This window comes from Lynx rufus, unplaced genomic scaffold, assembly GCF_022079265.1.
Source record: "Lynx rufus isolate CCGP_SWC_20201006 ecotype Redwood Valley unplaced genomic scaffold, mLynRuf1.p SCAF_5, whole genome shotgun sequence".
Lineage (NCBI taxonomy): Eukaryota > Metazoa > Chordata > Mammalia > Carnivora > Felidae > Lynx > Lynx rufus.
This window is the reverse complement of record NW_025814867.1, coordinates 9,394,013-9,410,090: the sequence shown is the minus strand read 5'-3', so window position 1 is coordinate 9,410,090 and position 16,078 is coordinate 9,394,013. Positions and strand designations below refer to the sequence as shown.

The following is a 16,078-nucleotide window of genomic DNA, read 5'->3' as shown; positions in this document are numbered from 1 at the left end:
TGATTATAACTAGAAGCCTCCTCTATTAATAGTAAAAATTAATGCTTTGCAAGTGAGTCTGGCTTTTAGGTACAGCCTAAAGTCTTTAAAAAAATTTTTATTTTAGAGAGAGTACACTGCACCATTGGGGGGAAAGGGCAGAGGCTGGGGCTGGCGAGTGGGCGGAGAAGGAGAATCCCAAGCAGGTTCCATGCTCCTTGTGGATCCTGACGTGGAACCAGACGTGGGACCTGATCCCATAACCCTGGGATCGTGACCTGAGCTGATATCAGGAGTCCGATGCCCAACCTACTGCACCACCCAGGCACCCCAGCCGGCGTCAGGTCATTTTAATGTGGGCAAAGTAGCTGGATAACATTTGACTCCTACACAGACGCGTGACTGTGTAAAATCGTGAGGTTGATTTTCTTGTTTATTTCTGAATGAAATTCTAAAAGTGAAGTCCCAAAAATGAAAGTCATGAAACAGGTAGGGTAGTTAGAATAAAGGATGATAGAATTATAGATTGATAATATCTGTTACATTTCCTTAAAAATGTTAAGCTAATGGGGCACCTAGGTGGCTCACGTGGTTGAGCGTCTGACTTGGTCGTGACTTGGGCGCGGGTTGTGACCTCAGGGTTTGAGTTTGAGCCCTGCATCGGGCTTGCTGTTGTCAGCGCAGAAGCCCTCTTTGGATCTTCTGTTCCCCTGTCTGTCTGTCTGTCTGTCTTTCTCTCTCTCTCTCTGTCTCCCTCCTCTGATCACACTCTCACTTGGTGCGGGGGGGGGGGGGGAAAGGAACAGTAACTATAATTTAAAAAATGGTAAATAAAATTTTAAGCTAATTATAGGCTCCTTTCATAGACTCTTTTGAGAACCCAAAATGTTTTCATCAGGCTCCATGCAATATGAACCAACACTGAGTTTTTAGACTCTTTCATTCTGTACCATTTAAGGCTTCAGAATTATTTTTTGCGTGTTGCTAAGAGATTAATTGTATACTAAAATGCAAGTAAAGTATGAAAGAATTGCGGAGGTACATTTGAATGGAGAAATTTATAAACTATAAAATCTGATATATGTAATTGGGACATGACTTGGGAACTATGCATGGTAAATCACGTGAAAAGAATTTTAACATTTATGTTTTGTCTAGATTAACTTGGGCAGGCCTATTGCAGCATTCATTTTGGAAGGATGCTTTCGTTAGGAGAGATGATGAATCGAGCACTGAGGATTCCATCGTCAGGTAGTGTATAAGCTTACCTTTGTGTGGGGGGGGACGTGGTTATCAGGTGACCATACTGATTACTGTTCTAATAATGCAGCGTCAATGATGTAAATTTGTCTGTTTTCATACTAGGAGAAAATCAAGCATTTGTTCAAGTGTGCTTGAAGAGTTTAGTCATGACCTTACGTGTTTGCGATTTTGCTCATTTTTCCGATCAGTTGTTTCTTCTCCAGTCAGTGATTGAGTATGGTGGTCATTAGTTCTGTTCATCAACTATAACTCACTTCCCACCTTGCAATCACATGGTGGGATCTCCTTCCCCCCTCTTGAGTCAGGCATGGTCACGTGACTTGCTTTGGTTAATGAAATGGGAATAGAAGTGATGTGTGTTCGTTCTGCATAGACGCTTGAAGAGCCAGTATGAGATTGGCCACACTGCTTCCTCCTCATGAGGTAATTGGGAAGACAGTGTCCAACGTTTTTTTTTTTTTTTTTTTTTTTTTTATTTATTTTTGGGACAGAGAGAGACAGAGCATGAACGGGGGAGGGGCAGAGAGAGAGGGAGACACAGAATCGGAAACAGGCTCCAGGCTCTGAGCCATCAGCCCAGAGCCTGACGCAGGGCTCGAACTCACGGACCGCGAGATCGTGACCTGGCTGAAGTCGGACGCTTAACCGACTGCGCCACTCAGGCGCCCCGGGAAGACAGTGTCCAAATGGAGTTGCTGTCGGGCTGGGTCTTTAGTGACTGTGATGGGCATAGCTTCCTTGCCAGCCTTTAGTGGCTGTGTGCATGAGGAAGACATGACATTCTAAGCCACAAGGATTTGTGGGTTGCAGGCTACCACAGCATAACCTAGCTCCTGTCTCATTCTGACTAATATACCTCGTTTTTATTATAAAATCTTCTTAGCCCAGGACACTTAAAAAAGGGATGGCATTAAGAACAAGGTGAGGAGTGGTTGAATCAGGGCCCGATAATTGACCCTCCCCATCCCCCCCCCCCCCCACCGCCCTGCCCCGGTCAGCTTATTCAGTGGTGAATGGTTGTATGATTCTTGGTTCTCATCTCGGCAAATTCAGCATGTTGGATAGAGAAGGTCTCTCCTAAATATTCTATTTAAGGTCTCTCTCAAACTTGGGTTTCTCTGGTCCAGTGAGACTCAACCACGCTCCTACCATTGTGTTTTGCTCTGTGGGGACTCATAGAAAGCGGGGCTCTGGTCGTGGTCCTCCAGGGTCTGCAAGGCACAGAAGACCTCTGACCTTGGTGTGTCCTCTTCCTTGTTAATCTCTGTGCCTTTGGTTTCTTTTCTTGCCTTATGGCCCTTGCTAGGACTTTTTCAGTAAGGCACTGAATCAGGAGTGATGAAAATGAACCTCTTGGCCTAGTTTCTGCCTTTTGAGATGAAAGCACTCAGCCTTTGACCATTAAGTACGATGAGTTGGAGGTTCATGTAGCTGCCCTTCTTCAGTTCGAATCTGAATTCGAGTTTTGAATTTTGTCAGATGCCTTTTTGTATCGGTTGATAAGATCATGTGGTTTTTTTTCTTTAGACTGTGGTTTTCAAATATTGAGCCAGCCTTGCAGTCCCACAATAAGCCCCACTTAGTCGTGGTGTATTATAGGTTTTGTGTCTTGCTGGATGTGTTTGGGGCCAAGTGGCAGGAGGACAGCGAGAGAGGAGGAAAAAGAACAGGACGGTAGGGACTTGCCTCCTGTTCTTAAGATCATAACTCTCTGGCTACAGAAGATGCCCCTCTGTGAGTTCGAGCCACTGGCTAGGAGCTGCTGCTGTTCCCAGCTAGCTGCTGCAGGGTTACCTGGTAGCAGGGATAGAATAAAATGGAAAAAGGAAAAAAAAAATTAAACCATGGCATTTCCTCTGTCCTGACCTATAAGGGGTCCCCTTTCCTGTTTCTTAGAACAGAAATAGAAGGCTTCTCTTAGAGGCTCTTTTGTCTGTACTCAGTGCCTTGGAGTCGAGGCCAGGCAATACTGGAAGGGGAAAAATAAGAGGGAAGTTCACTGCCCGGTTACTGGTACTTATAAACTTAGGGGCTCTGGTTTACTTGCCCGATCTGCCACTTATTTCTCACTGATAAGATTCATAGACGGTACAAAGCCTTGCGTATAGTAAGTGCTCACTTTAGCTACTCAGTGACCATGCTTCTCTAACTCCATGGCTTTGCCAGATGGTACGTGTAATTTCATGAACTTTTCCAACCTCTTGTTCCACACAGAATACTATAGAAAGCTCAAAAATAAGTTTGATTGTGTTGGCTTTCTCCTGTTGAGCAGCGGAAAAGTGACGGAGCATTCTGAGACCCAGGATTCCAAGGAGGTTTTGAAGCCAAGTGGACGAGCCAAGGGGGACAAGAGTGGTCAGCGACCGAGTCACTCTTTCAGACTAGGTGAGCCTTTCCTGGAGCACGTTCTTGCTGCTGAGGGTGCCGTTTCTGAGAAATTCTAGTTTTTGCTACCATTCTCTTTAAGTTTCTGCTTGCATCATGCCCTGCTCATGGTATTTTTGGTTCTTTACACGTAATGTTTTTTCTGTCCTGCCACAGAAAATCCAGCTGAGTTGCGGCCTAAAAGTACGGTTGGGGGTCAACCGAATGAGTCCATGTTTCTTCTGAGGTATGTAAGATGACAGCAGTAAGGAATCCCTGCGTGATGACAGTCAGGTCTTCTTAAAGCATCTGTTGTCCTGCTGGCCAACCGTGTTCCCCAGAGATAAAGCGCAGGGATGTGAATGCCGAATTCCGTATCAGTCTGCTTTTGAAGTTCGTGTTAAGTGCTGGCCAATGGAATGTTGATGTGGCTGTGCATTTTTAAACGTTTTTAACCAAACCAGGGGTGCCTGGGTGGCTCAACTGGTTAAGCATCTGACTTAGGCTCAGGTCATGATCTCAGAGTTTGTGGGTTCGAGCCTCGCGTCGGGCTCTGTGCTGACAGCTCAGGGCCTGGAGCCTGCTTGGGATTCTGTGTCTCCCTCTCTCTCTGTTCCTCTGCCGGCTTGTGCTTTGTCTGTCTCTCAAAAATAATAAACGTTAGAAAAAAATTTAAAAAAGTTTTTAACCAAACCACCTGTCTTTCCTATTTATAAGGGTTAAAACCTCCTCATTTTTACTTGCCCTTCAAATAGAATTAAATGTGAAATTTCAGCACTCAAGCTTCTTTATTGAATACTTTGAGGAAAGAACAGGTTGTGTTTTTGTTAATTTTTTTTATATAAAAAATTTTTAGAAAAATGTTTATTTTCGAGAGACAGAAGGGGGGAGCAGAGGATCTGAAGCAGTTCTGTGCTGACAGCAGAGAGCCCGATGTGGGGCTCAAACTCCCAAACCATGAGATCGTGACCTAAGCCCAAGTTGGATGCTTAATCGATTGAGCCACCCAGGCATGCCATGTTAAATGTTGTTTTATGTGGAGACTTAAATAATGTTTTTTAATACTGTAATCATTGAAGTAATTTTAAAGAGAACAGAATGGCATTTTACTATAATTAAGAGCAATGTATTTAAAATTTTAACATGTAAACGTCAAGTGTTGTATTTATAGTTTTGGTCCTATACATAAATAGTTTTATTTAATGATGGGTTATAACAATGAACTAAAATTTCCTGACTTGTCTTACCCTATGGAAATATAAAGTATATTGAATTTATCTATATACATTCTAGGCATTAATTCAGTTTTTTAAAAAACTTTGTACAATCTTTGGCATACTTCGTGAGTTAAACTACTTGTTTAATGAATGACTAAAAACAGATGAGTGAAAGAGACAAAAATGTAAAAAAAAAAAAACAAAACATAAATATAAACATAAAAAAAAGACCCTAATGATCTCAGTGGAAAAATTTCTTAATATGTGAAAAACTCCAAATCGGAGACCCAGGAGTAATGGAGTTACCCACAGAGCATGACCAGCATTCTTTAATTTCTTAATGTTTGTTTATTTTTGAGAGAAAGAGGCATACACGCAGAGTGTGAGCAGGAGAGGTGCAGAGAGAGGGAGACACAGAATCTGAAGCAGGCTCCAGGCCCTGAGCCATCAGCACAGATCCGGATGCGGGGCTCGAACTTACGAACTGTGAGATCATGACCTGAACTGAAGTCAGATTCTTAACCGACTGAGCCACCCAGGTGCCCCTGACCAGCATTTTTAAGTACAGGAGGAATCATTAAACATAGATACAGATTATAACTTGTTCCTTATCTTAAATAGATACCAAGATGATTTTCCATAACAAACATTTTCTGAAATAGAATTGTAAATATTTTCCATCCTTTGTAGACTGTCTCATCTATATTACTAAGTCAATCCTGCTGATACGAGCAGGCATTTAAAAAAATAATAAAATCAAGAGTGTCTGAGTAGCTTAGTCAGTTGGACATCTGACTCTTCATCTCAGCTCCGGTCTTGATCTTGGGGTCATGAGTTCAGGCCCTGCATTGGGCTCTGTGCTGGGCATGGGGCCTACTTAAAAAAAAAAAAAAATAAAATAAAAATAAAAATCAATGTTTTAAGGTTTCTGGTTAAAATAGAAAATACTGTATATAGCATAGGTGCTATAAATAAATAATAAATTAGCCAGGAAACTAGAAATATTTGCAAAAAGGGTGTTGTATAAACAGAAATTAGAGTTTAAATTTATGAGATCACCCAGAATCTTGACATTCTACCATTTTATCGTGAGATGTGTTTTTTCCCAGATAATAGTAAACAGGATAGAGTTTCTGCACTCTGAATAATGTTGACCGGTATGTATTTTCCAGTTCTCGCCCGACTCCGAGAACTAGCAGTGCGGTCGGACTAAGTCCTGGTGAGGATAGGACCCAACATTCACCACAGAAGGCTTCTCCTTTGACCAAGGTGAGCAGGGAGACTCAGAAGAATAGTTCCAAGTTGATGTCCAAACTATGATCGTAATGACAAAATTTGCAATTAAGTCACCTTCTTTATCACTCTCTTTTTCTGGTAAGTACTCCTACGAGAGCATTGTTTCATAGTTATTTTTTTGGTAACAGCCTCAGTAACATCTGATCGACATCCCATTTAATTCACCACTTAGAGTGTATGGGTCGGGGGCTTTGTGCATATTCCCAGGCACGTAGCCACCACCACAGTCATTCTGAGAACACTCGCCTCCCACAGGGACATGCCATCCCTATTCGCAGTCACTCCCGTCCCGTCCCCTCCGTTTCTCTTCCCTCTCACCCTAGGCAGCCACTAATCTTGCTCTCTTGATAAATTTGTCTCTTCTGGACGTTGCAAATGAATGAAATAACACAATAGGTCCTTTTTTGTGACTGGCTTTTTTCAGATAACACAGTGTATCAGTACTGTGTTCCTTTTTATTGCCAGATAATTGGTTGTATGTACCACATTTTTCCATTCATCAGTTGGTGGGCATTTGGGTTGTGTTTCCACCTTTTGGCTGTCGTGAACAATGCTGCTGTGAATGTTTGCGTACAGCGTTTTGAGCGGGCCTGCCTTGAGTTTCGCCTTATACCTGCAGGAGTGTAATTGTGGCATCGTGTGCGAACTCTGTTAAACCTTCCAAAGAACCGCCAGGCTGGTTTTCAAGGCAGCTGGGCCGTTTTACAGTCTCACTAGCGGCGTGTGAGGCTTCCGGTTTTTACCCATCTCTAACGAAACTAGTTACTGTCTTTTTTCCTAATCGTGGTAAAATACATGTTGCATAGAACTTACCATTTAACTGTTTTTTAGTGGTACAGTTCTGTGATGTTAAGTACATTCCCATTTTTGTGCCACCGTCCTCACTCTCCGTCTCCAGAACTGTTTCATCACCCCACATTGAGACGCTGTGCCCACTGAACAATGGCTCCCCACCTCCTTTCCTCCCAGCCGGGGCAGCCGCTGGTCTACTTCCTGCCTCTGTGCCCGGTAGTCTCCTGTAAGTGGAACCGTACAAAACCAGCCCTTTTGTGTCTGGCCTGTTGCACTTAGCACGATGTGTTCAAGGTCTACCGTGTGTCAGAATTCCATTCCCTTTTCAGGCTGAATAATACTGCGTTGTGTGTAGGTACCGCATTGTGTTTATCCACGCACCCATCTTTGGCCACTCGGGTTGCTTCAGCCTTCGGGCCATTGTGGATAATGCTGCATTATAGCCAGACGAGGAGGTGTGAAATTATACCTAGTTTTGATTTGCATGGCTGATTTTATTGAGCATCTTTTCATGTGCTTATGGGCCATTTGTATATCTCCTTTGAAAGAATGTCTTGTCTTTTTTTTTTTTTTTTTACATTTTATTTATTTTTGAGAAACAGTGAGACAAAGCATGAGCGGGGGAGGGGCAGAAAGAGAAGGAGACACAGAATCTGAAGCAGGCTTCAGGCTCTGAGCAAGCAGTCGGCACAGAGCCCGACGCGGGGCTCGAACCCACAAACTGTGAGATCATGACCTGAGCTGAAGTCGGATGCTCAACCGACTGAGTCACCCAGGCACGCCTGAAAGAATGTCTTTTCAAATCTTTGCTCATTTATTGAGTTGTAAGGAATTCTTTATGTATTCTAGGTATGTGATTTATAAATCTTCCACTCTGTGGATTCTGTTTTTCTTTTTTTAAATTTTTTTTTTCAACATTTATTTATTTTTGGGACGGAGAGAGACAGAGCATGAAAGGGGGAGGGGCAGAGAGAGAGGGAGACACAGAATCCAAAGCAGGCTCCAGGCTCCGAGCCACCAGCCCAGAGCCCGACGCGGGGCTCGAACTCACGGACCGCGAGATCGTGACCTGAGCTGAAGTCGGACGCCCACCGACTGAGCCACCCAGGCGCCCCATGGATTCTGTTTTTCAGTGGTGTCCTTTGAAGCACGACAGTGTTTATTTTTATTTATTTATTTTTTATTTGAGAGAGAGAGGGAGAGCAAGAGCACGTACACGTGGGGGAGAGGGGCAGAGGGAGAGAGAGAACTCCATCATTACCTGACCTGAAGTCAAGGGTCGGCTGCTCAACTGACTAAGCCATCCTGGCACCTGAAGCACAGAAGTTCTTAATTTTGATGTAGTTCAAATTATTTTTTTTGTGTGTGTGTTGTTGCTTACGCTTCTGGTGTCGTAATTTAGAAGCCGTGGCCTCCTCCAGGGTCACAAAAGTTTATGTCTGCGCTTAGCTCTTTAGGTCTGAAATCCATTTGAGTTAATTTTTGTACACGGCATGAGGTAGAGGGTTCAGCTTCATTGTTTGGCGTGTGGATTTCCATTTGTCTCAGCACCATTTGTTGAGAAGACTGTTCTTTCCCAGTTCATTGTCCTGGCGTTCTTGTTGACTATCAATTGGCCGTAAAGGTGAGGGCCTTTCTGGACTCTCTGTTCTGTTGATCTCTGCATCTTTCTTCATGCTCGTCGCATGGTAACTAACTGGCTACTCTTGATCACTGTAGCTTTTTAGTAAGTTTTGAAGTTAGGAGGTATGATTCTTCCAATTTTGTCCTTTTTCAAGGTTGTTTTGGCTACTCTGGGTCCCTTGCATTTCCATGTGAATTTTAGGATCCGTTTGTATGTTAGTTATATGTGAGGGAAAATTGTGTAACAGTACAAATGCATTTTATTTTATTTTATTTATTTTTAGAGCGAGAGTGTGAGTAGGGAAGTGGTGGAGGGAAGAGGGAGAGAATCCTAAGCAGACCCCATGCTCAGTGCTGAGTCCAACCCAGAGCTTGATCCCACGACCTGGGATCATGACCTGAGCTGTTACCAAGAGTTGGATGCTCAACCAACTGAACCACCTGGGTGCCCCCAAAAATGCATTTTGAAATGTAACAGATGTTGAGTCTCTTCTGGCCATGGTTACTGTAGAGGAGTGCACTTAATCGTTTTATTGAGAATAGTCAAGCAGTAATTGTATAAGTAATATATGAGAGTTTATCTTGTATAATTTTTTAAGTGATTTTTTTATTCAATTACAAAATCTTTATAATTGTAGAAAACTTGGAAAATGTACAAGAGGACAAAGGAAAACTACTTGTAACTTTATTATCCAGGGTAACCACTGGTTATATTTTGATATCTCTATTTGAGTCTATACATACATGTTCATTTTCAAACAAGGGAACATAATTTTATGATTGCAGTGTTTGATCACTTACTTTATTCCTGAGAATTATATTTTATTTTGCTGTTGTGAGTGGGTATTTCATTTTTAGACTCTGTTAACTGTGCTTATGTTTCATTTATATATAGGAAATTAATTTTTATATATACATTTCTAATTGGTCTACCTTACTAATTCTTTTATTTAAAAAAAATTTTTTTTTTAATGTTTATTTATTTTTGAGACAGAGAGAGACAGAGCATGAATGGGGGAGGGTCAGAGAGAGGGAGACACAGAATCTGTAACAGGCTTCAGGCTCTGAGCTGGCAGCACAGAGCCCGACGCGGGGCTCGAACTCACGGACCGCGAGATCATGACCTGAGCCGAAGTTGGCCGCTTAACCGACTGAGCCACCCAGGCGCCCCACTAATTCTTATATTAATATGTTTTTAGTTCATTCATGTTGACATTTCTTTGAAGTCTTTCTGTCTTAAATGTCCATGCTTTTAAACATTAAATTCTTTGTTTTACCAAGTTCCTCCTTATTCTTCATGTGTTTTTTGATAAGTCTGTTTTCTAAGTTGTAAAGGGGTGGTCTTGTTTCCAAGAACCTAGTTAGCTAATTATTCCTTTAGTCATGCTCTCGCCTCAGTTTTGGAGAATTTCCTCATTTTTCACTTCACTGTTTTGTTTTGTTTTTTCTGTTTTGTTCTGTTTGTTGGTCAGTGTTTCAGTGGAAGTTCCCCCCCCCCCCCCAAAGAGGTGTTTTTATTAAAGCACGGGGATAGGCTCCATGGGCAGGAAGAGCTGCCTCAGTGGAAGTTGTTAAAGCATAAATCCACTTTTTTTTTTTTTTTTTTTGGTCTGATGTGAAGTCCTAAGGTGGCATCACACTAGGAATGAGAGTTATGTTTAAGTAGAACACAAAGAAAAATCTCAAATATGGTTACTCATTTTCATTATGTGTTAACTCTACTTTAGCTTTTATTATTATTTGAAACTTTTTTTTTTTTAATGTTTATATTTGAGAGAGAGAGAGTGTGAGCATGGGAGGGGCCGAGAGAGACACAGAATCCGAAGCAGGCTCCAGGCTCCAAGCTGTGAGCACAGAGCCCGATGCAGGACTCAAACTCAGGAACCGTGAGGTCATGATCTGAGCTGAAGCCGGACGCTCAACTGACTGAGCCACCCAGGCGCCCCTGTCCACGTTAGCTTTTATAAAGATAGAGGTGTTTAATGCTTAGGTAGAGGGTTAGTATTTGATCTTGAAATTCCTTTATGCTGTAGTTTTAGCTTTATTCAAAATACTGAATATTTTGTAAAGCAGAATAAATTGGTGAGTGTCGAGTGGATGAATGATAAAAACCATCCTGGTAATTGAAAAACAAGTTTGCCTCATTGTAGCTGAAACATCAAACTATAGAAGATCTGTTTTCTGGTTCTAACTAACCAGCCTTTGTGGTAAATGTGAACAAATTGGTTACTTTGACCTTTGTTTTTTCCTTCTGTAACAATGAGAATGATGATGCATAGAACTGAGGATTTTGAAGATCAAAGAAGACGGTCTCTGGAAGTGTTTTGAATAGCAACCTGAGGTCCATAGATACAGGTGACCCTTCCAGTGGTGTCTTACTCAGGGTCTTATTAGCCCAGTTCTTAAAAGCTCTGGAGTAAGTCACAGAAACAAAGCCTCATTTTTGTTCTTATTTCAGATTGCAAGTGAACACCTGAGTCAGCAGGACCTGGAATCCCAGATGAGAGAGCTTATCTACACAGACTCTGATCTTGTCATCACCCCAATTATCGACAACCCAAAGGTGGGGAAAGATGCCCTAACAGCTGAGGGCTGAGCTTTATTTAGACTTTATTTAGAGGGCTGAAATCCTGGTGATACCTTCATTCCAGATACTGTTGGCTTTCTTTTCTTTGCTGTTCCTCACGTCTCCTTTTATTTCACGTGTGCCACACGTCTACACTTCTGACGCCCACCCTGTGTGTGACCCTCTCCTCTTCCTGTGTTACTTGACCCTTCACTGAGTGCTGAATTTCTTCCTCTTCTGCATCGGCTCTGCCTCCCCTCAGTCCATGGGCTTCTAGACCTCAGACCTTAGTCCTCATTCCTTTTGTTTCTCTATACATTCTCGAATGAATTTCTCCAACCACTCTAGTCTTGGATGTGTCAGGAAGGCAGATGTGAGTGAGCACTGCTCCCCCTGCTGGGGTGGGTGGGCAGGTCACAAAGAGACTAGCGGGTGCTCAGGACTGCAGGCCAGATGGCGGGGGGACACTGGGGGCTTGGGGAGTCATGGTTCACGGTGCACTTCATACCCGGCGTGATTTTTGTTGCTTCACGTCTCTTGGAATATACCTCTGTATCGCCAGGGGATGATGAGTATTGTTAAGAAAAAAAATCAACCTCTCAGTCCCTCTGTATTACCTATTCTGTATTTTAATTTTCTTTTTAAAATGTCTTTTCTGTTTTGATTTATGACCATTTCCCCCCATTTCTTTGGGGAACATTAATGTAGAACAAATGGGTTCTGGGGTGCCTGGGTGGCTCAATTGGTAAGTGGCCAGCTTCAGCTCAGGGCGTGCATGATCTTATGGTTCGTGAGTTCGAGCCCTGTGTCGGGCTCTGTGCTGACAGCTGGGAGTCTGGAACCTGCTTTGGATTCTGTGTTTAACATTTAATACAGATTACCCAGCTATTTTTCATAATGGAGCTAATTCTTTTTATGAGTTCAACTATCTGACAGAGTAACTGTATATCATGCCAGATTTAATGTGAAATGGGTCATTTTCCCAGTGGACCTTCTAAGAACAGTTTGTAATGTGTTTTGACAAGGTTCTGTTTCTTTATTTCTTTTTCTAACCATACTTACTTGTTTTAGGGCAGCCTTAGTCAAAATTTTTTTTTAAACTTCTAATTTTACATATACAGAAAAGGTTCAAAAACAGAGTTCTCGTGTACTTTTTACCCAGCTTTCTCTGATGTTAGCATCTCACGGGACCATAGTATGGTTAGCAAAGCCGGGAACTAACATTGGTACGGTGTTAACTAAATTACCGAATTTATTTGAATTTTACCACTCGTACCACTGATGTCCTTTTTCTCTTCTAGGGTCTCTTGTTCCACTTTGCTGTTAGGCCTTTTTCTGTTACCTTCTGTCCTTGTCTTTCATGGCCTTGTAATTTCTTAGTTTTTCCTTGGCCTTCGTGGCTTTCATATTTGAAGAGTACTTACCAGGTATTTTGTAGGCTGTCCCTCAACCTGGGTTTTTCCAAGTGTTTCTCATGATTAACATGGAGGAGGTTATGCATTTTTGGCAAGAAAACCACCAGCAAAGCTTTTTAAAATGCTCTATAAAGAGGTTTTGGAGATGTTAGATATAGAAATGACGGTTGAATTTTTAAATTAAAACTGTCGAGGTGAAAGTACCCTGGCTGTTCCAAACTCATGGATCTAACTACCCATTTTTCCAGTTTCTTAAAAAAAATTGTGTGCTTTCCTATTCATGCTGATTACATCTTCCTGGAATAGTGTGTTCTCGAATTCAACCATGAAATTCTTATTCTTTAAAACCTGAGCCCTCCTTCTGGTTCTTCCATAAGCCTTGTCAGCCTGAGTGCTTGCTGCATTCTCTAATGTGTTAGAAAAATTCCTGTGAAATGTTCTGTCTATAGTTACGTCCTGCCCATTTTGCATTGTTGAATTTTTTTTTTTTTGGCATTTAACATGTTTATCTTCCCAGAGTATCCACTCTCTGACTGTACGATCATGTCTTTTATATATTTGTATCCCCCTTAGCACTTAGCATAGTGCCTCACCCTTACAGGGACCCAGTAAATATTTGTTGAATGACTAAATTTCTTTCTTTCTTTTTTTTTTTTTTTAAGTTTATTTATTTTGAGAGAGACCAAGACAGCATGAGCAGGGAGGGGCAGAGAGAGAGGGGGGAGAGAGAGACCTCCAAGCAGGCTCCACACTGTCAGCGCAGAGCTCCACGTGGGGCTTGAACTCAGGAAACCGTGAGATCATGACCTGAGCCAAAACCGAAGAGTCGGATGCTTAGCCGACTGAGCCACCCACCCAGGTGCCCCTGAATGACTAAATTTCTACCTAGAGGTTGATGAGCTTAAGAGTAAGCCAAGATAAAGTGCTTCTTTTTCCACGAAACTTTGTTTATTTAAAGTAAACTCTGCCCTCGTTGTGGGGCTGGAACTCCTGATCTCAAGATCAAAAGTCTCATGGTCTACTGACTGAGCCAGGTGCCTCAAAATGATCTTGTTTTTATAAACAAGTGCTTATGGTGTTTGCATATTTTAAAAAAAATTTTTTTTTAACGTTTATTTCTTTTTGGGACAGAGAGAGACAGAGCATGAACGGGGGAGGGGCAGAGAGAGAGGGAGACACAGAATCGGAAACAGGCTCCAGGCTCTGAGCCATCAGCCCGGAGCCCGATGCGGGGCTCGAACTCACGGACCGCGAGATCGTGACCTGGCTGAAGTCGGATGCTCAACCGACTGCGCCACCCAGGTGCCCCAGTGTTTCCATATTTTAATTAGAAAGGGCACTGTTGAATTCTTTTTCTTTTGGGTGACAGGTTTTGTAGTGTTCTTTTCTGTCTTCCTTGATTTATAACCTGACAATTGGAGTTATGTCAGGAGACCGATATGTCTCAGAAGCCATCTTTAAAAGGTTTTTTTTCTTTTTTCCAACCACAGATAATGAAACAACCACCAATTAAATTTGATCCAAAGATACTGCATCTACCAGCATATTCAGGTAGGATTACAAAGCGCTTGTCAAACACATAGACTCTTGGCAGACAGATATAAATAAGACCTGTAACAGCAAATGGAGTTTTGTTTTAAGTTTTTTTAGAGACAGAGCATGTGAACAGGGGAGGGGCAGAGAGAGAGACAGGAGAGAGAGAGAATCCCAAGCAGGCTCCGTGCCATCATCGAGAAGCCCAATGTGGGGCTTCAATGCACAAACCGTGAGATCATGACCTGAGCTGAAACCCAAGAGTCAGAGCCACTCAGCGCGCCCCCACCCCCCCCCCCCCCGCCTGCTTTTTTAAACCAAATGGGGCGCCTGGGTGGCGCAGTCGGTTAAGCGTCCGACTTCAGCCAGGTCACGATCTCGCGGTCCGGGAGTTCGAGCCCCGCGTCGGGCTCCGGGCTGATGGCTCAGAGCCTGGAGCCTGTTTCCGATTCTGTGTCTCCCTCTCTCTCTGCCCCTCCCCCGTTCATGCTCTGTCTCTCTCTGTCCCAAAAATAAATAAACGTTGAAAAAAAAAAAAACAAATGGAAGATTTTATTTATTTATGAATAGCTACATTCCTGTTTTCTTGCCAACTGGCTGTATTCTTGGGGTAGTGCTGTGTGCATTGCAAACAACCTGTAATCCATTTGTGCCATCCTTTGACCATGCCAAGCTGAGTCTGGCTGCCCTGTACCCCTGTGGAAGTGAACGTTCCCGTAAAGCTGTGCGGGCCCTTCTCTTGCCCTTCCCTCTTGTAGAGCCCATTGGATTTCCAACATTTATGGTGTTCTTGTGGGTACAGAGCGTCGGAGACCACAACGAAGAATTGAGACTCTACTCTAGGGAGTTGACAATGGGGTCAGATGGTTTACTTTTGTGGAGAGGGTGTGGGAATGAAGATACTCAAAGAAGATGGGTTCGGTTTCCTTTCACCTAATGGGAAGTCTTATGTGGGGTGAGCATCAGAAATTTGTTTACACCTTAAACTTTGATGTATTTTGTATGATAAAATCTATTTTAAGCTGGTAAACTAGATCTAGAAAAACATTCTTCATCATCGCTGGAGTATAATCCAGGATTTCATATCAAATCAAAGTAAATTCAAAATAAAACATTTGAATTTAAATATACAGTGCCAAATAGAGCCAACCTTAGAGGAGTATTATTTCAAAATAATAGTCCTTCCCTTTTCCTCTTTACTCTGAGTTATTTTAGGAAATTATTATTACTGCTTATTTTATTCAAAGATGGAAATTAGCCAAAACTGTGGTCATTTTGGATGGCATCTAATTGCCCATTTTTGTTTTCTGTTTGTATATGGTTTGGGCTTGGATCTCCCAGAGGATTTCAACTACTGTATTAACCTGTTACGTTTAACAGTCATTTCATTGGAACTTTTTTATTTATTTATTTATTTATTTATTTATTTATTTATTATTTTATTTTATTTTTTTTAAATTTTTTTTTCAACGTTTATTTTATTTTTGGGACAGAGAGAGACAGAGCATGAACGGGGGAGGGGCAGAGAGAGAGGGAGACACAGAATCGGAAACAGGCTCCAGGCTCTGAGCCATCAGCCCAGAGCCCGACGTGGGGCTCGAACTCACGGACCGCGAGATCGTGACCTGGCTGAAGTTGGACGCTTAACCGACTGCGCCACCCAGGCGCCCCTGGAACTTTTTAACAACTGCACAATTCTTAGCTTTTCCAACATTTTACAGCTAGATCGCTTTATTTATACGAAGGCTATCACTTGCTTTTTTGTAATACAACTTTCTTGAGTATTTTGTTAAAATCTCGGTTGCAGGATGATTCTCCTTTAGGCATCTTTTAAAGGTGGTTTTCCATTCACTTAGAGAAAAGGGGTCCATGGGTAGAAAAGGAGAGGAATCTAGAAGAATAAATAAAAGTAGTGTCCTCTTTGGAGGACTTTATGGTTTTTTTTTTTTAATTTTTTTTTGTTTTTAACGTTTATTTATTTTTGAGACAGAGACAGAGCATGAACGGGGGAGGGTCAGAGAGAGAGGGAG

At 42.3% G+C, this 16,078-nt stretch overlaps 1 protein-coding gene across 1 annotated transcript in view; it reads left to right on the top strand.

Moving 5' to 3' along the window:
* The window catches only part of ULK4 (unc-51 like kinase 4), a 566,226-nt gene that overhangs the window by 13,385 nt on the left and 536,763 nt on the right, over window positions 1-16,078 (top strand). Inside the window, exons 5-10 of the mRNA XM_047099606.1 lie at window positions 1,138-1,230; window positions 3,515-3,627; window positions 3,784-3,853; window positions 5,996-6,092; window positions 10,993-11,097; window positions 14,006-14,066. Of these exons, the coding sequence (XP_046955562.1) occupies window positions 1,138-1,230; window positions 3,515-3,627; window positions 3,784-3,853; window positions 5,996-6,092; window positions 10,993-11,097; window positions 14,006-14,066 (539 nt within the window). The remainder of the gene's footprint in view (window positions 1-1,137; window positions 1,231-3,514; window positions 3,628-3,783; window positions 3,854-5,995; window positions 6,093-10,992; window positions 11,098-14,005; window positions 14,067-16,078) is intronic.